This window comes from Moschus berezovskii, chromosome 22 (assembly GCF_049115385.1).
Source record: "Moschus berezovskii isolate FMDL1 chromosome 22, NW_MosBer_1.0, whole genome shotgun sequence".
Classification (NCBI taxonomy): domain Eukaryota; kingdom Metazoa; phylum Chordata; class Mammalia; order Artiodactyla; family Moschidae; genus Moschus; species Moschus berezovskii.
The window spans coordinates 5,958,089-5,980,674 of NC_142481.1; the positions used below are offsets into that span (position 1 = coordinate 5,958,089).

Here is a 22,586-nt window from a genome sequence, read left to right on the forward strand (position 1 = left end):
TGGAAAAGAAATGGAAAAAGCAAAATAGCTGTCTGAGGAGGCGTCAAAAATAGCTGTGAAAAGAATTGAAGCAAAAAGGAAAGATATAAGCATCGGAATGCAGAGTTCCAAAGAATAGCAAGGAGAGATAAGAAAGCCTGCCTCAGCGATCAATGCAAAGAAATAGAGGAAAACAACAGTATAGGAAAGGCAAGAGATTTCTTCAAGAAAATTAGACAAACCAAGGGAACATTTCATTCAAAGATGGACTCGATAAAGGACAGAAATGGTATGGACCTAACGGAGCAGAAGATATTAAGAGGTGGCAAGAATACACAGAAGAACTGTACAAAAAATATCTTCATGACCAAGATAATCACGAAAGTGTGATCACTGACCTAGAGCCTGATCTTTGAATGTGAAGTCAAGTGGGCCTTAGAAAGCATCACTAGGAACAAAGCTAGTGGAGGTGATGGAGTTCCAGTGGAGTTATCTCAAATCCTGAAAGATGATGCTGTGAAAGTGATGCACTCAATATGCCAGCAAATTTGGAAAACTCAGCAGTGGCCACAGGACTAGAAAAGGTAAATCTTCATCAATATCCCAAAGAAAGGCAATGCCAAAGAATGCTCAAAGTACCGCACAATTGCACTAATCTCACACGCTAGGAAAGTCACGCTCAAAATTCTCCAAGCCAGGCTTCAGCAATATGTGAACTCTGAACTTTCAGTTGTTCAAGCTGGTTTTAGAAAAGGCAAAGGAACCAGAGAACAAATTGCCAACATCTGCTGGATCATGGACAAAGCAAGAGAGTTCCAGAAAAACATCTATTTCTGCTTCATTGACTATGCCAAGGCCTTTGACTGTGTGGATCACAACAAACTGTGGAAAATTCTGAAAGAGATGGGGATACCAGACCACCTGACCTGCCTCTTGAGAAACCTGTGTGCAGGTCAGGAAGCAACAGTTAGAACTGGACATGGAACAACGGACTGGTTTCCAATAGGAAAAGGAGTATGTCAAGACTGTGTATTGTCACCCTGCTTATTTAACTTATATGCAGAGTACATCATGAGGAACGCTGGGCTAGAAGAAGCACAAGCTGGAATCAAGATTGCCGGGAGAAATATCAATCACCTCAGATATGCAGATGACACCACCCTTATGGCAGAAAGTGAAGAGGAACTCAAAGACCTCTTGATGAAAGTGAAAGGGGAGAGTGAAAAGGTTGGCTTGAAGCTCAACATTCAGAAAACTAAGATCATGGCATCTGGTCCCATCATTTCATGGAAATAGATGGGGAAACAGTGGAACCAGTGTCAGACTTTATTTTTTTTGGCTCCAAAATCACTGCAGATGGTGATTGCAGCCATGAAATTAAAAGACGCTTACTCCTTGGAAGGAAAGTTTCGACCAACCTAGATAGCATATTAAAAAGCAGAGACATTACTTTGCCAACCAAGGTCTGTCTAGTCAAGGCTATGGTTTTCCAGTGGTCATGTATGGATGTGAGAGTTGGACTGTGAAGAAAGCTGATTGCTGAAGAATTGATGCTTTTGAACTGCGCTGCTAGAGAAGACTCTTGAGAGTCCCTTGGACTGCAAGGAGATCCAACCAGTCCATTCTAAGGGAGATCAATCCTGGGTGTTCATTGGAAGGATAGATGCTAAAGCTGAAGCTCCAATACTTTGGCCACCTCATGCGAAGAGTTGACTCACTCGAAAAGACTCTGATTATAGGAGGGATTTTGGGCAGGAGGAGAAGGGGATGACAGAGAATGAGATGGCTGGATGGCATCACCGACTCGATGAAGGTGAGTTTGAGTGAACTCCAGGAGTTGGAGATGGACAGGGAGGCCTGGCGTGCTGTGATTCATGGGATCGCAAATAGTGGGCACGACTGAGTAAGTGAACTGAACTGAACTGAAGGACCTAGTGGAGACTTCCCAGATGGTCCCGTGGTTAAGACTAAGCCCTTTCTAGGCAGGGAGAAGGGGCTCAGTCCCTGTGAACCAAGTCCACATGCCCTGAGGCCTGGTTTACAACAAAAAAGTAGGGACTTACCGTATAGCACAGCGAACTCTACTCAATACTCTGTAATGGCCTACGTGAGAAAGGATCTAAAAAGAGTAGATATACACACATATGTATAACTGATTCACTTTTTTATATACCCAGAAGCAACACAACAGTATAAATCAACTATACCTTGATAATATTTTAAAAACATACAATTTACATTTTTCTGATAAGATTAGGGGATACTGAGTTCTTCATGTATAGAAAGCAGAGACTGGATACAATGGAGTCACGGCTCATGAGCAGAAAGGGGCTAATAAAGGGAAAACACACAGAAATCAGGCCAGTTATATACACCAACCACCCACTGGGATTATGAAAAAGAGCAAGAGTAATGTTAAAGATGCAGGACAGGGTGTGGAAACACATGAAGGTGCTCACCAAGAGCAGGATGATTTGGGTGGCTCTGGACTCAGCGGAGGGTCTGGGAGACACAGTAGCCTTGTGAATATACTGGACTCGCCGACTGTGTCTGTACAGGGTGAGAATCATGGAGCCACTGGCCCAGAAGATGAGCACAGAAAATGACATTTCAGGGAACACTATCAAAGCTGCATATAGTGAGCCTGAGATTTTCTCAAGATCTGCAGCAGTACAGTACCCTGAATCTCTTGTATTTGTCATGTTTGTGCTACGCCTTTTGGGAGAAACATATATTGCATATAGTGGAAAAACGAGATGTACCAGCATGCACTGGATCCAGCAGAAGGCAATGGAGAAGGCAATGTACTTTGGGGCTTTGACTTTAAGAGTCTTCCAACAGGAGTTCATGGGGCTGATCATGACGGTCTGAAACACACTCAAGAGGCAGGTGGTGCTGATGGACATAGTCCTGCCCACTTTCTCAACATACAAGATAAGTCTGCAGGCAGAATCACTGGAAAAATATTTCAATCTCAAAGTTGTAATTGTCTCAGGGACACCTTTCGAGAGAATGACAAAAATGTTGGCTATAGTCAGGTGCTTGCAAATCAAATCTGTGACCCTCAACCTACAGTGAGTGTGGTAAAGATAAAGGTAACGGTACAGAAGGGAGAAATTGCCCCAGAGTCCAAGCACAGTCTGTAACAAGAAGATTATTCCAATGGCCAGTTGGCTGGAGGCTGTTGTGTCATTCAAGAGACTCCACTTTACATGATGGCAACAGTGACTACTCACAGCAGAGTGGTTCAGAAATATTTGTGACATCGAGAGACGACTTTCCTTGTGAGCTTTTGTGAACTTGCCAAGGCTTCATGAGAGGGGAAATGATGATGAGAGAATCAGTCTATTTTACGAAGAAGTCAGCAGGAAGGATGAAGTGGTGGTGACCTGAAGAAGCAATGACAACTGAGAGTAAATGGAAAGATAGAATAAAACCAGCTTTTAAGGAGAAGCTTACTGGAGGGAAAAAACCTCCACGACTGCCCTCATCAGCAAACAGGTCAACTCTAAATGCATTCTCTTCTAAATTTTAAAGAAGATAATGTATTATTGTAGGGACATCCCTGATGGCTCAGTTGGTAAAGAATCTGCATGCAGTGCAGGAGACTCCAGTTCCATTCGTGGGTCAGCAAGATGCGCTAGAGAAGGGATAGTCTTAGAACACCCACTTCAGAATTCTTGGGCTTCTTGTGTGGCTCAGCTGGTATTTAAAGAAGATAATGTATTATTTTAGAAAAAAGACAGGAGTTACTCTAGGGTCTTACAATTTAAAATATACGTTAAAGGTACTTCCCTGGTTGTCTTACAGTTAAGAAACTGCCTTGCAATATAGGGGATGCAGGTTTGATCCCTGGTTGGGCAACTAAGACCCTATATGCCACGGGGTTTCTAAGCCTGGGATTTGTGACTAGAGAGTCTGTGCACCACAACAAAAGATCCTGCGTGATACAACAAAGTTACCACATGATGCAATCAAGACCCATAGCAGCTAAATATGTAAATATTTGAAATGTATATGTATGCTAAACAGAATATATGAAACATACGGTGAAGTAACTTTTGCACACATGAAAATGAAGTCTGGTTCTCATCAATATACACACACAGACACAGATACAACTTAAAGTCACACAAGCGTGTCCTAAAAACCACAAGGTAGAATAAACAGTGGACAGAGTCCTCAAAGAGAATCCTCAAGAAAGAATTTATTCAACAGATAAGACATCTGGAAAAATATTCCACATTCTTGGCAATCAGGTCAATTAAAATATAACCACTGCCTGTATGTCATTGAATACCATCAAGAAATCTGAAACAGAAATGACAAAAATGCCAAGTTTTGGCATAGCTGTGGATGAACCAAGAATCTCATACACTGATGGGTGGGTGTTCAAATTGGTACACACATTTTGAAAAACTGTGGGATCTCCTTAGCAGATCAGATGTAATTCTGTTTCAAGAAATCCACTTCTATGAAGATATTCAACAACATTTTGTACAAAAATCACCCAAAGATTAATTATATCAACAGAATTTATATGAAAACCCTAATCTTTGCTTGTAATAGCCCCTAACTCTTAATACCCACCTACCCATTAACAGCTGAATGATCAGTTAATTCTTTGATAGGCACACAATGAAGTCCTAGACAGCAATGATAATGAAAAATCAACAATAATATAAAACATTAAGATAAATTCACAAAGATGTAAAGGAATGGAGAACAGAAGTCCAAATGAAAGATGCTGTATGATAGCTTTCATGTGAAGGCCAAGACAGGCAAAGTGATCTAATATTAAATGTCATAATAGTTGTAAATGTGTGCCCAATAATCTAGGCCCACAAATACACCCACAAAGCTATAGTCTTGGAAACAGTGAGTTAGAAGGGGCAAAATAGTTTCATAAAAACTGAGAACATTCTGTTTCTCGATCTAGTTGTGGTCTCCAGAGGTGCAATCATTCCTGAAATTTCACTGAGATACTATGCACTTATAACCAGGGAACATGTCTCTAATTAAAAAACAAACAAGCAAACATGTATTTTCAATAAATGTGGAAGGGGCTTGGGAAAAGCTGTTTCAGTGAGAGTGTCTCATCTGCTGCCAGCGTCTTCCAAGAAGGGGAGCTGTAAGCCCCGATCATAACTCCAACAATGAAACATCAGAAAAGAGTAACCCTGCTGCATACACTGAATCGCTGATTTTGTCATAAGATTCTGCACAGCAGTATCCTCAGTCTCTATGCTTTGTGTTGATTTGTAGCTCCATTTGGCATCATATCCATGGGGAAAATAACGTTTACACAGAGATATAACTTGTGACCACACAATCGTCTCCTAAGACCAGTAAAATAATGAACAGTAGACATAGTTTTCATACAGAAACTTTGAGAAAGAAGTCACTTAGTCTCCAGTCGTGCAAAGTGAAGACCCTGATATGCTTGGGAGTTTTTTCTTTTTGTTAAATTATTTTATATATTTCATCTTATTATTTATTTGCTTGCACCAGGCCTTAGTTAATGGCATGCAACCATTAGTTATGGCATGTAAACTCTCAGATATGGCATTTGGCTTCTAGTTCCCTGACCAGGGATTTAACCTGGACCCCTTGCATTGAGAGCACAGTCTTAACCTCTCGACCACAGGGAAGTCCCGTCCTTGGGAGCTTTTTCTTTAAGTTCCCCCCATCTGGATTTCTTGGGGCTGATCTTGATGGCTGGAGACACTTAAGGGGCAAGGGGTGCCAATGGACCCACACTGCCAGTTCTGGGGGCAGAGAGAACACATTTGCGTGGCTAAATCCCTGAAGGCAAGATTCAGTTAAAGCCTGCCGTTGTCACGGAGATGCCTTTAAAGGAAATGACCATAAGGCAAGTGCAGTCCGTGCCTGAAGGCCAAATCTGTGAACTTCAACCCAGATTTGCTGTCGTAGCGGAAGAGATGAAGGTGAGAGAGGAAGCATCCAGGATTCCAGCTGAAGTCTAAGAGGAGCACAACATTCTTGTTGCCAACTCCCTGGAGGCCATTTTGCCAGGTGTTTGATGTTCATACTGCAAGGGGTGGGTACTGGCACTAATTTACTGCAAAGATAAGGAGATTCTAGGTACAGAGAGGTCAAGGGACCTGTCTCAATTCACATGCTGATTACAGGCTGAGTGGTGGTAAGAAGCTGGTAGGCTGAGTCCAAGACAGTGTCCTAACTACTGTGACTCACCAAGCAAACACATCAGCTGTGCTTTTGAATAATCCATTGTGAAATTTACTTTTGTTTTATATCTTATAATTTATCAGTTCAGTTTAGTCATCCAGTTGTGTCCAACTGTTTGTGACCCCCGGGATGGCAGCACACCAGGCCTCCCTGTCCATCACCAGCTCCTGGATCTTCCTCAAACTCATGTCCATTGAGTTGGTGATGCCATCCCACCATCTCATCCTCTGTCGTCCACTTCTACACCTGCCTTCAATCTTTCCCAGCATCAGGGTCTTTTCCAGTGAGTCAGTTCTTCGCATCAGGTGGCCAGAGCATTGGAGTTTATTTCATACTATTTATATATTCAATTTTTTGTAGAAAGTTTCCATATCTGCATAAGTATTTATTCTGTAGGTCAATAACATATCAAAAAGATTCCCTGGATTCAGAAATGGAAACCCACTCCAATATTCTTGCCTGGGAAATCCTATGAACAGAGGAGCCTGATGAGCTATAGTCCATGGGGTCACACATTGAGGCACTCACATGTACACACACACACACACACACACACACACACACAGAATCCTACAGGAAAGTACCTCCTGTCCATATTGGATTTAATGAACGCAAGATTTCCTCACTATAAGATTTGCAACCAAAAGATGTATTCCTACCATGCGAGGCACCAATTAGCTATGGTATCTATCAAAAAAATTATTGGACAATATTACTTTTTTAATAAACTATGAACCATGAAATACTACTATATGATAAATGAGTGTAGGATAGAAATGAAATAAATTTTTTAATTTAAATCCTTCAGTTCATTTCAGTTCAGTCGCTCAGTCATGTCCAACTTCTTGCGACCCCATGAATCACAACACGCCAGGCCTCCCTGTCCATCACCAACTCCCTGAGTTCACGCAAATTTATGTCCATCGAGCCGGTGATGCCATCCAGCCATCTCATTCTCTGTCGTCCCGTCTCCTCCTGCCCCCAATCACTCCCAGCATCAGAGTCTTTTCCAGTGAGTCAACTCATCGCATGATGTGGCCAAAGTATTGGAGTTTCAGCTTCAGCATCAGTCCTTCCAATGAACACTCAGGATTGATCTCTAGAATGGACTGGTTGGATCTCCCTGCAGTACAAGGGACTCTCAAGAGTCTTCTCTAGCACCACAGTTGAAAAGCATCAATTCTTCGGAAATCAGCTTTCTTCACAGTCCAACTCTCACATCCATGCATGACCACAGGAAAAACCATAGCCTTGACTAGACGGACCTTGGTTGGCAAAGTAATGTCTCTGCTTTTTAATATGCTATCTAGGTAGGTTATAACTTTCCTTCCAAGGAGTAAGCGTCTTTTAATTTCATGGCTGCAATCAGCATCTGCAGTGATTTTGGAGCCCAAAAAAATAAAGTCTGACACTGCTTCCACTGTTTCGCCATCTATTTCCCATGAAATGATGGGACCAGATGCCATGATCTTCATTTTCTGAATGTTGAGCTTCAAGCCAACCTTTTCACTCTCCTCTTTGACTTTCATCAAGAGGCTTTTGAGTTCCTCTTCACTTTCTGCCATAAGGGTGGTGTCATCTGCATATCGGAGGTTATTGATATTTCTCCCAGGAATCCTGACTCCAGCTTGTGCTTCTTCCAGCCCAGCATTCCTCATGATGTACTCTGTATATAAGTTAAATAAGCAAGGTGACAATATACAACCTTGACGTACACCTTTTCATATTTGGAACCAGTCTGTTGTTCCATGTCCAGTTCTAACTGTTGCTTCCTGACCTGCATACAGGTTTCTCAAGAGGCAGGTCAGGTGGTCTGGTAATTCCCATCTCTTTCAGAATTTTCCACAGTTTATTGTGATCCATACAGTCAAAGGCTTTGGCATAGTCAATGAAGCAGAAATAGATGTTTTTCTGGAACTCTCTTGCTTTCTCCATGATCCAGCGGATGTTGGCAATTTGATCTCTGGTTCCTCTGCCTTTTCTAAAACCTGCTTGAACATCTGGAAGTTCACATATTGCTGAAACCTGGCTTGGAGAATTTTGAGCATGACTTTACTAGCATGTGAGATGAGTGCAATTGTGTGGTAGTTTGAGCATCCTTTGGCATTGCCTTTCTTTGGGATTGGAATGAAGACTGACCTTTTCCAGTCCTGTGGCCACTGCTGAGTTTTCCAATTTTGCTGGCATCTTGAGTGCAGCACTTTCACAGCATCATCTTTCAGGATTTGAAATAGCTCCACTGGAATCCCATCACCTCCACTAGCTTTGTTCATAGTGATCTTTTTAAAATCGAGGTTAAGTGAGACTACAGTATAACAAGATTTGTGAAGAATATTAACATACTTGACACATGTAAAGTACAAGCTGGAGAATATTGACTCTTGTGTGTGGCAAAAGTGAAACCATAAAGAAATGAATGTGTGCTTGGAATTGGTGTTAGAATATTATGAGATTAGACAACATAGGAGAAGATACATTTGGTCCTGACAACTCTATTCCAAACCTCACCATTATAAAGCTGCCTTTTCCTTAAAAGCTGTTTTTCTATCTTGAAGAGGGATAGCAAACTCACCATCTTCATAAGACCCCAAATGTTTCAGAAAAGACACCATTGCTATGTCCAGTAAGCACGTTATATGCCTCAGTTCAGTTCAGTTCAGTTCAGTCGCTCAGTCGTGTCCGACTCTCCGCGACCCCATGAATCACAGCACGCCAGGCCTCCCTGTCCAACACCAACTCCCGGAGTACACTCAAACTCATGTCCACAGAGTCGGTGATGGCATCCAGCCATCTCATTCTCGGTCGTCCCCTTCTCCTCCTGCCCCCAACCTTTCCCAGCATCAGAGTCTTTTCCAGTGAGTCAACTCGCCACATGAGGTGGCCAAAGTATTGCAGTTTCAGCCTTAGCATCAGTCCCTCCAATGAACATCCAGGATTGAATGCCTAGCGATCAATATATCTATAAAAAATCATTTCTGTTCTTCAAACAAATTCATATTCATGCTTTCTGTAGAGGATTAGAAAATCGTTACTTTTCTATCCCAGTCTTTATGGAAAGCAAAGAGGCAGCGTGATAACACTTCTAATACAAATTTAAAATTAATCTCCAATTTCTGAAAGGTAACATTACAACAGATTGATGTTAAAAAGACAACCCTTAAGCTCCTTGAAGATGATCTTTGGGCACTTCCCTGGTGGTCCAGTGGCTAAGACTCTATCCTCCCAATGCAGGGAGCCTGGGTGTGATGCCTGGTTATGAAAATAGATCCCAAATGCGGCAACAAACAGTTCACATGCTGCAACTAAGATACATACTTTTAAAAATGGTTCCTCATCCCACAGAGAGGTGGGAGCGGGGTTCAAGATGGGGAACTCATGTACACCCGGGGCAATTCATGTCAAAGTATGGCAAAATCAATACAATATTGTAAAGTAATTAGCCTCCAATTAAAATTTAAAAAAAATTTTTTTAAGTTAAACAGGAAGATTTTCACTGAAAAAAAAAAAAAAAGATTCCTCGTCATTATCACAGGGATTGTTCCTGTGAGTCCTCCACAGTAAGAGTTTCACAAAATAGCCTTAGGAACCATCAAGTTTGGTGTTACCTGATGCCGGGAAAGATTGAAGGCAGGAGAAAAAGGGGAGGACAGAGGATGAGATGGGTGGATGGCATCAGCGACTTGATGGACATGAGTCTGAGCAAACTCTGGGAGACAGTGAAGGAAAGGAAAGCCTGGCGGGCTCCAGTCCATGGGGTTGCAAAGAGTCAGACACAATGAGCGACTGAACAACAAAGACCTTGATCTTGCTTTACCTGAACTCTCTCCTAAGGAATCGTTCCGCTTTCCTGACCTGCTTTGCCACTGGATCTGTTCCCACTCTACCCGCCGCCCCCCGGAACGATGCCTTTTCCAAACACGAACACTTACTCAGACCTCCTCCTTACAGACTCTGCCTCTCAGACTGAAATACAAAGTACTCGACCCCTTCTCACTCCTCCTCATGAGAAGGATGCTGGGCTCAGGGTGAAGGTCATGGCAGCCAGCACGTGAGTGGGAGGGAGGCAGTCAGACCCTGAGATATAAGTTTAGGAGCTGTGATCTCATCCTCCTTCAGATCTGCAATTATCATGTCACTTGAAGGGGCAATGACAGGGCCAGCTTGAGACGCTAATGATCTTTCTGAAAAACTTTTTTGAGTTGCTAATTACTCTCCTGCGAATATCTCCAAAGAGACCACTGATGTGTTTGAGAGAAGCTCATAATTTTTCATGATGAAGGTTATTTTGAAATGATTAGGATTTCTACACAACTCTGAAATCTGTTGCCTTTGTAAACACTTTGTTTCATCTTAGGGATTTCTCCACAACCACACCCAACCCACTTACAAAGTCAATTGTGAGTCTACCAGGGTTTGTTCTGGAAACAAACAAAAAACACCCAATTGAACTTGAGCATGATGTAAGAAATTTGTGTGTGTGTGTGTGTGTTCATTTATTCATTGACTTGGCTGTGCTGGGGCTTAGTTGTGGCATGGGCACGATTATTTGCAGCATGTGGGATCTAGTTCCATGATCAGGGATCAAACTTGCACACCTCCTGCAATAGGGGCTTGGAGTCTTAGCCACCAGACCACCAGGGAAGTCCTGTACAGGACCTTCTTTCTTGTACTCAAAACAGCTCTACCTTTTATCTTTCCTGCGTCTCTGATCCTACACTGAACTAGGCAGTTGTAGATCCTGGGTGAAGACTTAGGTTGTCCTTAGAGCTACAGGAACAGAAGTGACAGTGAAGGAATATCTTTGGGTCTTGGAGGTGGCTATTCAGTGTTGGCTGGAGCACTCACCTGTCTTTGCAGCACTCTCATGGCCTTTGCTCTTGGTACACGAAGGCTTCTAGTCACTGAGACATCCACCATGGCTCCCTTTGGGCCCGGAGCAAAATCCTTGAGTTGACCTTTCTCCATAATTTAGGGTTCATGCCTCAACTCCATTTTCTCCCCTGGAAATAGGCTGATGATTGCCTTCAGTTCAGTCGCTCAGTCATGTATGACTCTTTGCGACCCATGGACTTCTGCAAACCAGGCTACCCTGTCCATTACCAGCTTCCAGAGCTTGGTGAAACTCATGTCCATCAAGTTGGTGATGCCATCCAACCATCTCATCCTCTGTCATCCCCTTCTCCACTCACCTTCAATCTTTACCAACATCAAGGTCTTTTCCAATGAGTCAGGTCTTAGCATCAGGTGGCCAAAGTATGGGAGCTTCAGCGTCACCATCAGTCCTTCAAATGAATATACAGGACTGATTTCCTTTAGGATGGACTGCTTTGATCTCCTTGTAGTCCAAGGGACCCTCAAGAGTCTTCTCCAACACCACAATTCAAAAGCATCAATTCTTTGGCACTCAGCTTTCTTGATGGTCCAAGTCTCACATCCATACATGACTACTGGAAACACCATAGCTTTGAGTAGATCGACCTTTGGCAGCAAAGTAATGTTTCTGCTTTTTAATATGCGGTCCTGGTTGGTTATAGCTTTACTTCCAAGGAGCAAGTGTCTTTGAATTTCATGGCTGCAGTCACCATCTGCAGTGATTTTGGAGCCCAAGAAAATAAAGTCTCTCACGGTTTCCATTGTTTCCCCTTCTATTTGCCATGAAGTGATGGGAATGGATGCCACGATCTTCGTTTCTTGAATGTTTAGTTTTAAGCCAGCTTTTCACTCTGCTCTTTCACATTCATCAAGAGGCTCTTCAGTTCCCCTTCACTTTCTGCCATCAGGGTGGTGTCATCTGCGTATCTGAGGTTATTGATATCTCTCCCAGCAATCTTGATTCCAGCTTGTGCTTCATCCAGTCCAACATTTCGCATAATATACTCTGCATATAAGTTCAATAAGCAGGGTGACAATAGACAGCCTTGACATACTCCTTTCCCAATTTGGAACCAGTCCGGTTTTCCATGTCTGGTTCTCACTGTTGCTTCCTGACCTGCATACAGATTTCCCAGGAGGCAGGTAAGGTGATGTGGCATTCCCATCTCTTGAGGAATTTTCCACACTTTGTTGTGATCCACACAGTCAAAGGCTTTTGCTCCTGAGTTCTGAGTTTCAAGGTCTCTGCCGTGCATGAAGAAATCTCTGGTTTTAAAGGATTTGGAATTAGTCAGAGGCAGACTGTGTCATACCTTTTTGCAAAGGAATTTCTACCCATTTCTTTACTGGGGTTAAACCACTGAAATAAATGCCTGACCCTTTTGGAGGAGCTTTCCATTTAGCTGGCAGAAATGGATGATCCTGCTCACAATTTTTATTGTCTGAATTGGGCAGGAAAATTACCCACTGGAATGGGAGATCCCAGTTCTTCATTCTGTCCTTAATGTTTTCTTGATTTCAATCTTCTAGGGTCATTGCTTCTTTCAGAGATGAAGCTTTGGGCTCTAGGGATCCAAGGACACCTGGTTGTCCCTTCTGCCTCCACATGGTTTTAAGAACCCCTGGGAAGCTACCATATTCTCCCAGGGACAGTCTGGGGATAGGACAATGAGACAGTCATTAAAAGCCAAGTGTTCTGATACAAGGATGCTGTGACAGCAGCTATGAAGTTGGCTCTGGAGCTCTACCTTCAGTTTTACACTCCGCTCACTAGCAAGATGGGTTTTAAGGAATGACATCAGCATTCATGGTAGAGGAGAGCTTGGCATGCTTGCTGGAGCCCTCAGTTGGCTTTTCCTTGTGTAAATTTCGGACTGTTTTCTGCTATGTCTCAGGACACTTCTCCTAATATTGTTGAGGACCAGAGAACTTCTCAGTCTTAACTTTCGTCCTGAACCTGAATTTTCTATAACCAACTACTCTTTGCTGGAGCCCCTAATTTTCCTGTATACCAAAGAAACAGCCCTCTGGGGACTTCCCTGGTGGTCCAGTGGTTAAGGTTCTGCACTCCGAATGAAGGGTTCTAGGTTTGATCCCCTAGTTGGGGAACTCGTCCCTACAAGGTGCAGCTACGTGAAGGCCTGTAGGAACTAGTGAACCCGCATGCTGCAAGTACGACCTGGAATAGCTAAATAAATAAATGAAAATATTTAAAAAGTGCCCTCTGTCCCAAATATGATCCTACACCCATCTTATGAGATTCTATTTTTTTAACACAAAGATATCAACAAAAATGTGGAATAAGTTCTTATAACTGCATACTAAGTGAAGTCAGTCAGACAGAGAAAAACAAATACATGATATCACTCATATGGGGATCTAATTTATTATTACTTTTTGGAATCTAAATAAAGAATGATACAAACGAACTTATAGAAAACAGGAAGAGACTCAGATTTCACAAACAAATTTATGGATACCAAAGCGGAAACGTGGGAGGGAGAGATAAACTAGGAGTTTGGGATTAACAGATACACAGTCAGTCAGTCAGTCAGTTCAGTCGCTCAGTCATGTCCAACTCTCCGTGACCCCATGAATCACAGCACGCCAGGCCTCCCTGTCCAAAACCAACTCCCGGAGTTCACGCAAACTCATGTCCATCGAGTCGGTGATGCCATCCAGCCATCTCATTCTCTGTCGTCCCTGTCTCTTCCCGCCCCCAATACCTCCTAGCATCAGAGTCTTTTCCAGTGAGTCAACTCGTCGCATAAGGTGGCCAAAGTATTGGAGTTTCAGCTTTAGCATCAGTCCTTCCAATGAACACCCCCAGTACTATATGTAAAATAAATAACCAACAAGGACCTACTGTATAGCATAGGGAATTTTACTCAATATCCTGTAATAAATTAATGGGAAAATGATCTGAAAATGAAAGAATATATGTATAACTGAATCACCTTGCTCTACACCTGAAACTGTCACAATGCTGTAGATCAACTATACCCCAACAAATATTTAAAGACATACAATTTACATTTTTCTGGTAAGATTAGTGGATAGTGTACTGAGTTCCTCATCAATGAATGCAGAGACTAGATACAGGGGAGTCACGGCTCATGAGCAGAAAGGGGCTGATAAAGGGAAAACACACAGAAATCAGGCTGGCTGCATTCACCAACCACCCACTGGGATTATGATTAAGAGCAAGAGTAACGTTAAAGATGCAGGACAGGGTGTGGAAACACATGAAGGTGCTCGCCAAGAGCAGGATGCTTTGGGTGGCTCTGGACTCAGCAGAGGGTCTGGGAGACACAGTAGCCTTGTGAATATACTGGACTCGCTGACTGTGTCTGTACAGGGTGAGAATCATGGATCCACTGGCCCAGAAGATGAGCACAGAAAATGACATTTCAAGGAACGCTATCAAAGCTGCATATAGTGAGCCTGAGATGTTCTCAAGATCTGTGACAACACAGTACCCTGAATCTCTTGTATTTGTCATGTTTGTGCTGTGCCTTTTGTCAGAAACATATAATGCACACAGAGGAAAAATGAGATGTACAAACAGGCACTGGATCCAGCAGAAGGCAATGGAGAAGGCAATGTGCTTTGGGGCTTTAAGATTCTTCCAACAGGAGTTCATGGGGCTGATCGTGACGGTCTGAAACACACTCAAGAGGCAGGTGGTGCCAATGGACATACTCCTGCCCACTCTGTCAACATACAAAATAAGTTTGCAGGCAAAATCAGTAAAAACATGTTTCCACCCCAAAGCTGTAATTGTCTGAGGGACTCCTTTCGAGAGAATGACCAAGGAGTTGGCTATAGTCAGGTGTTTTAGAATCATAACCATGGCTCTCATCCTGCTTTGAGTATGGTAAAGAAATAGGTAACGGTAAAGAAGGGAGAAATTGCCCAGAATTCCAATCATAATCTGTGATATGAATATTACTCCTAGGGCCAAATCTCTGGGGGTTATGTTTTTTTTCATTCAATATTTTTAAATGAAAGTGTTCTCCTTCTTTTAAAGGGTTTTTATCTTTATTATTTATTAGGCTGCACCAGATCTTCGATCTTCATCGTGGCACGTGGGATCTAGTTCCCTGATCAGGGATTGAACCCAGGCCCCCTGCATTGGGAGCACTAAGTCTTAGCTCCTGGAACACCACAGATGTCCCCAAATATTTTCCTTTAAATAGTGACAGTCATTCTTCTGAGTAAAATGTCTCATTGATGTGTTTCGACAGCAAGTGTAGTGTTACTTTTGTGCTCCTATTGGTTGGCCAAGGTTTCATGAGACAGGAAGAGATGGAGAGATAGCTGGTGTATTTCATGGAAAAGTCAGCAGTAAGGATGAAGCAGAGTCAACCTGGAAGAAGCAATGACAAGGGAGAGTAATTGGGAAGAGAGCTTATTACAACATTTCAAGACTAAGCTGAAATTTGCTAGCCAGATTGGAGAAAAGTAACACTTCAATCACTGCCCATATCATCGGATAAATCTATTCTGGATAGATTCCATTTCTAATTTTAAAAATCATGAAATTTTTTGAAAAACAATTTCAAAATTTTAAATTAAAAATATATCTGAAACACCACAAAACATATAAACCATCTGACAAAATGACTTTATCTTATCTTAAGCTTCTGTTAAGACTGACTCACATCAACACACACACACACACAAGATTTGTCACCAGCAGAAAGAACTCCTAAAGGCCATACAGTAGAATAAAACATGACCAAACTGTTTCAACAGAAACTTCAATAGTTAGGCAATGGATAATACATATGCAAAAAATATACAATGTCCTTAGGAATCAGGAAAAGGAAAATATAACCACTACATACACATCAAGCACCATCCAGAAAACTAGAATGGAAATGACAGAAATATAACGTTTTGGCAAAGATGTGGCTCAAGCAAGAATCTCAATCAGATATTAAAGTTGGAACAAAGATTTTGGAGACTAGATGTCATCTTCTGCTTCAACGATTCCTCTCCTGTGCGCATCATCAAGTCTAGCAGAATTTACATGCCAGCACTTACCCATTACTCATGTGTGTGTGCATGCTCAGTCGCTTCCGTCGTGTCTGACTACTTGAGACCCTATGGACTGTAGCCCGCCAGGGATTCTCCAGGCAAGAATATTGGAGTGGGTTGGCATGCCCTCTTCTGGGGGATCTTCCTAATGCAGGAATCAAACCTGTCTCTTCTGAATTGCTGGCAGATATTTGCCCACTGGGAAGCCCACATATTACTCATAATAGCCCTAACATCAAAACTACCCAGTTGTCCATGAACAGTAGAAAAAATTAGTAGAATTAATCCTTTGATAATCACAGTGAAGACCTATATAGCAATGCTAATGTATACAAATATTTAAATGCAATAATACAAAGAGTAGTCATATGTGGATGTGAGAGTTGAACCAGAAAGAAAGCTGAGTGCTGAAGAATAGATGCTTTCAAATTTTGGTGCTAGAGAAGTCTCTTGAGAGTCCCTTGGCCTGAAAGGAGATCAAACCAGTCACTCCTATAGGAAATCAACACTGAATATTCATTGGAAGGACTGATGCTGAAGCTCCAACACTTTGGCCACCTGATGTGAAGAGATGACTCACTGGAGAAGACCCTGATGCTGGGAAAGACTGAGGGCAGGAGGAGAAGGGGGAACAGAGCATGAGATGGGTAGGTAGCATCACCAACTCAATGGACATGAGCTTGAGCAAACTCCGGGACATAGGAAGGGCAGGGAAGCCTAGAGTGCTACAGTTCACGGGATTGCAAACAGTCGGACACAAGTTAATGACTAGAAGAACAACATACAAATAGATTCCCCAAAATCATATGCAACTGGGAGAAAAGGCCGATATGAAGGTTTTCAGACCCTATGATTCCATTTAAGTATAAAGCAGGCAAAAGTGATCTAATCTCTTAAATGTTAGAATAGTTGTAAAGCTCTTACCAAAAGTCCTGACCTGCAATAGATTCAAGACAACTATAGCCTTGGGAATAGAGACTTGGAGTATAGAGGGTTTCTAGGTGGCCCACAACATTCGGTCTCATTCACATGCGTACATATGCATATATATATATATATAGTTTTCTTTAGTGACTTTGGCTGTGTTGGGTCTTCACTATTTCACGGGCATTTCTCTCGTTGCAGAGAGCAGGGTCTGCTCTCTAGTTGCGGTGCTCAGGCTGCTCATTGCAGGGGCTTCTCTTGTCGTGGAGCTCAAGCTCCAGGGTGTTCAGGCTTCATTCGTTGCAGCATGTGAGCTCAGTATTTGCGGCTCCCGGGCTCTACAGTATGGGCTCAACAGTTGGTGCACGAGCTCAATCGCTCTGCAGCGTGTGAAATCTTCCCAGATTAGGGATTGAACCCACGTCTCCTGCGTTGGCAGGCTGACTCCTTACCACTGAGCCACCAGGCTCAACAGTCTCGGTTTTGATCCAGTCATTGCCTGCAGAGATGTGGTCATTCCTGAAACTCCACTAGGCTGTGTACTTATAACCTCTGCATATGTTTTCAACTTTAAAAAAATCTGTTACAAAAACCAGATTTTAAAGAAACTGGGAAGAGCTGTTTCTTTGAATGTTGGATCTCCTGATTGTGTCTGTAGAGGATGAGCCTTCGAGAGCCACAGGTCCTGATCATGAGCCCAACAGTAAACAGCAGACAATAACAACATGGCTGCATATAGTGAGTCACTGATTTAATTCAGAAGAGTGGTTCCCAGAGCTTTGCTCTCTGTGTTCATCTATTGCTTCATTTGGCAAGTCTATGCACTGGGAACGGATATACACCAGCTTATACCTGGTAGGCTACAGTCCATGGGGTCGCTAAGAGTCAGACATGACTGAGCGACTTCACTTTCACTTTTCACTTTCATGCCTTGGAGAAGGAAATGACAACCCACTCCAGTGTTCTTGCCTGGAGAGTCCCAGGGACGGGGGAGCCTGGTGGGCTGCCATCTATGGGGTCGCACAGAGTCAGACACGACTGAAGCGACTTAGCCGCAGCAGCAACAGCTTATACAAGGTCCAGCAGAGGAATAAGAAACTTCCACTCCTTTGGAGCTTTTCAGTTCTACCCAATTCTAGTTCCTGGGGAGGATCGTGATGGATAAAGACACATAAGAGGCAGGAGGTGCCCACGGACACACCCTGCCAGGTCTGTGAAGATAGAAAATTGGATATGTCACCGAGGACATGCCTTAACTAACAACTGCCAGTGTCACGGGGATGCCTTAAAGAGAATGACCTAGAAGCGACTGTATACGCGTGCTTGAGGATCAAATGTGTGGATCTCAACCTTTAGGAAGAGATAATGGTAAAGGAAGAAAATGCTAGGATTCCTCCTGTAGTCTGAATTGAGCAGACCCTTCTTTGCAAATCCCTGGACACCATTCTGCCAGTTGCTGGTGACTGGTGTTTTGTCTTCAGAATGAGAGGATCCTGTTTTGGAACATGTGCTGTGGGCTACAGTCATCAGATCAGTGAAAATCTCATATTTGCTTTGATAATTATTTACTTGAGAGGTTCATGGTCTCAAGTACATATTAGGAGGCTTCACAGAGTTGAATATGTAACCTTTAAATAGCACTTCCGATGGATGCCTCACTATCGTACTACACCACATGAGGTGCTTTCTTTGATTTTTGTACCTGCCAGAGGGACATTATTTTCCTGAGGGCATTATTTTCAGTATTTTCAGCATTATTTCAAAAAGGATACCTGAGGTGCAGAGAGTTGAATGACCTGTGTAAATTCACATGCTGCTGTGGGTCTGAGTATTAGAAACCTGGTAGGCTAGTTGCCAGGACAGGGCCCTACCACTGTGTTACACTAATAAACCATCTTTCTCTGTTTTCAAATCATCCAGAGCTGAGTTTCATTTTGTTTTTATACTTTTCCACTTAATTCACATCGTTTTTAAGTTTTATTATATAATCATGGTTGTAAACAGTTCCTATTTTTAGCAACTTTCAAAAAAATAATTTATTTAAATGGAGGCTAATTACTTTACAATATTGTAGTGGTTTTTGCCATACATTCACATGAATCAGCCATGGGTGTACATGTGTTCCCCGTCCTGAACCCCCCTCCCAACTCCCTTCCCTCAGGGTCATCCCAGTGCACCAGCCCTGAGCACCCTGTCTCATGCATTGAACCTGGACTGGCGATCTATTTCACATATGATAATATACATGTTTCAATGCTATTAGGAACTTTCTTTAGTCTAAGAATTTACCACATGGTCAATATCAAATATAAATGATTTTTTGAGGTCATAATAAAGTACAGATGCAGTTTCACAGACTACTGTTACAGTAAATGTCCAAATTGGATTTAACAATGCAAGATTTGTTTAGTGTTAGTTGGCCACAGAAAGGCTCATTTGCTATCATTCCAGGAGAGAAGCACAATGGTATCTATCAAATTATTGGACGATAAGTCCTTCTTCACTAAACTGTAATGCATGAAATACTGCTATGTGATAAAACGAGTGTAGCTCTTTTACCTGTTATTAATAATTATGGTCTAAATGCCTAGGTCTTTATTAATGCTTACAATGAGTAAAACTATTAACAATTAAGCAAGATCTGTGAAAGATGTTTAAAATACAAGAGACATGTATTTTATGCATGTCTTAAATGCAACATAGTGAATATGGAACCCTGTGTATTGTTTAAGGTGAAATCATAAAGAAATGAGTTGTGAGCTTGGAATTGGTGTTAGAATATTAACAAGTCCTACAACAAAAGACAAGATACACTTGGTCCTGACGATATCTTAACACTCATAATTAAAAATGTATTTTCTCCTTAAATGTTACTTCTCTAACTCGAGTAGGGAAAGCATCTCGCCACAGTTGTTAGACCTGAATGTTTACCGTGGAGATAATCACTGTATCTAGTAAATGTATCATATTCCCAGAGCTTAATGAAAAAACCCATATTTACTCAAAAAAAAACTCATATTCCCAGTGTATGCAGAGGATTAGAAAAGTGTTACTGTGCTATCCTGGCTTCACCAGTGGCTCAGCAGTAAAGAATATGCCTGCAATGAAAGAGATGTGGGTTCGGTCCCTGGGTTGGGAAATCTCCTGGAGGAGGAAATGGCAACTCACTCCAGTGTTCTTGCCAGGAAAATTCCATGGACAGAGGACGCTGGCAGGCTACGTTTCATAGTCTTAAAGAGCCAGACATGACTGAAGTGACTGAGCATGCATGCACAGTGCTATTCTCCTCTGTATTGTAGGCAAAAAGGCGTTATAAACCTACCTCTAATTATAATGAAAATTCAATCTTTAAATCTGGAAAGGAATGGAAAGGTGGCTCAGTGGCAATGAATCCACCTGTAATGCAGGAGACGCAGGTTCGATCCCTGGGCTGGGAAGATCCCCTGGAGGAGGAAATGGCAACTCAGCCAGGACGTGAGTGCAAGGGAGGCGGTCAGACCCTGAGATATAGGTTTCTGTTCTGTGACCTCATCTTCCCTGGAATGCAATTATCATTTCATTTGAAGTGGTAATGACAGGGGAGGCTTGAGGAGCTAAAGATCTTTCTGAAAATCTTTTTGAGTTGCTAATTTCACAGCCAATTATGACTTTCCGGTGAGTATCTCCAAAGAGACCACTGATGTGTTTGGGAAGAGGCTTGTAATTCATGATCCCTGATGGCACAGGCGATCAACTGCGGAAGGAGGGGTCATGCTGATGTCTGAGTGACTGGTCGTGAGTTATGCGTGTCTCAGGATTCCTGATTCCCCGAGAAGCTCTTCTACTAAACATCTAGTTCATGCTTCTTCTCTGGACTTCTAAGCTGCACTACTATTAGACTTGGATTCAGACATAGCACAGGAAGAAGATCTGGGATAGGAATAAAAGGAAGAACATGCAAGATGTTACTTTTTCATCTGTACGATTAGAAACAGGTTAATTTGAGACTTCCCCGGTGGTACAGCGGATAAGGATCTGCCTGCCAGTGCAGGGGATAAAGGTTCAAGGCCTGGTCCGGGAAGATCCTACTTGGTGTGGGGCAAATAAGCTGGGGCGATGCAACTACCAGCCTGTGCTCCAGAACCTGGGAGCCCCAACCAGAGAAGCCACCACAACGAGAAGGCCATGAACTCCAACAAAGACCCAGCACAACAACCAAACAAAATAATTTAATTTGGTATAGGAACTATGGAAACGTTTCTAAGAGATGGTACTTTACAGATACGGTACTTTTCTGTCGAAGTTGGTCATATGCAATCCATATAATCTACTTTTCATGATTTTGTTTTTAAAACCGCTTCTTAAAAATCAGAAGTTCAAAGGGAAATGCCAGTAAAGCATTTTCCTTAATGGTACTGGATCTGAAGAAGTGAATGTTAAGGATGTTTTATTGTAATGCCCTCAAGCACAAAACAGGACTGGGAGCTGACTGTGGCTCAGATCATGAACTCCTTATTGAAAAATTCAGACTTAAATTGAAGAAAGTAGGGAAAACTACTAGACCATTCAAGTATGACCTAAATCAAATCCCAAAAGATCATGCAGTGCAAGTGACAAATAGATTCAAGGGATTCGATCTGATAGAATGCCTGAAGAACTAAGGACAGAGGTTCATGACACTGTACAGGAGGCAGTGTTCAAGACCATCCCCAAGAAAAAGAAAGGCAAAAAGACAAAACGCTTGTCTGAGGAGGCCTTACAAATAGCTGAGAAGAGAAGAGAAGCAAAAGGCAGAGGAGAAAAGGAAAGATATACCCATTTGAATGCAGAGTTCCAAAGAAGAGCGAGGAGAGATAAGAAAGCTTTCGTCAGTGATCAGTGGAAAGAAATAGAGGAAAACAGTAGAATTGGAAAGACTAGAGATCTCTTCAAGAAACTTAGAGATACCAAGGGAATATTTGAACACAACTGAGGGACTGAACTGAAGGGAACATTTCGTGCAAAGATGGGCTCAATAAAGAACAGAAATAGCATGGATCGGACACGACTGAGCGACTGAACTGAACTGAACTGAAGCAGGAGATATTAAGAAGAGGTGGCAAGAATACACAGAAGAGCTATACACAAAAGATCTTCATGACCCAGATAGCCACACTGGTGTGATCACTCAACTAGAGTCAGACATCCTGGAATGTGAAGTCAAGTGGGACTTAGGAAGCATGACTACAAACAAAGCTAGTGGAGGTGATGGAATTCCAGTTGAGCTCTTTCAAATCCTAAAAGATGATCCTGTGAAAGTGCTGCATTCAATATGCCAGCAAATTTGGAAAACTCAGCAGTGGCCACAGGACTGGAAAAGGTCAGTTTTCATTCCTATCCCAAAGAAAGGCAATGGCAAAGAATGCTCAAACTGCTGCACAAATGCACTCATCTCACACACTAGTAAAGTCATGCTCAAAAATTTCCAAGCCAGGCTTCAGCAGGACGTGAACCGTGAACTTCCAGATATTCAAGCTGAATTTAGAAAAGGCAAAGGAACCAGAGATCAAATTGCCAGCGTCAACTGGATCATCGAAAAA

At 42.4% G+C, this 22,586-nt stretch overlaps 2 protein-coding genes across 2 annotated transcripts; both read right to left on the reverse strand.

Annotated features, from left to right (window-relative positions):
* Positions 1–2,213: 2,213 nt before the first annotated feature.
* Positions 2,214–3,245, reverse strand: LOC148774308 (vomeronasal type-1 receptor 4-like). Its single transcript, XM_088830186.1, has one exon. The coding sequence runs from the start codon at positions 3,243–3,245 to the stop codon at positions 2,214–2,216; it is 1,032 nt and encodes a 343-aa protein (XP_088686312.1).
* Positions 3,246–14,137: 10,892 nt separating this feature from the next.
* On the reverse strand, positions 14,138–15,292 carry LOC129548313 (vomeronasal type-1 receptor 4-like). Its single transcript, XM_088830671.1, has 2 exons — positions 15,241–15,292; positions 14,138–15,051 (listed from the first exon to the last, which is right to left on the reverse strand). Exons 1-2 carry the CDS (start codon positions 15,290–15,292, stop codon positions 14,138–14,140), a joined length of 966 nt encoding a protein of 321 aa, XP_088686797.1.
* Between the last annotated feature and the right edge of the window lie 7,294 nt (positions 15,293–22,586).

What these genes read in the sequence shown, in the direction of transcription:
- LOC129548313 (XM_088830671.1), bottom strand. Translation starts at nt 15,292, where the DNA reads ATGAGACATTTTACTCAGAAGAATGACTGTCACTATTTAAAGGAAAAT. An exon ending in CTATTTAAAGGAAAATATTT is followed by an intron (nt 15,052 to 15,240) that starts GGGGACATCTGT and finishes AAAAATATTGAA; the next exon opens with TGAAAAAAAACATAACCCCC.
- LOC148774308 (XM_088830186.1), bottom strand. Translation starts at nt 3,245, where the DNA reads ATGTCACAAATATTTCTGAACCACTCTGCTGTGAGTAGTCACTGTTGC.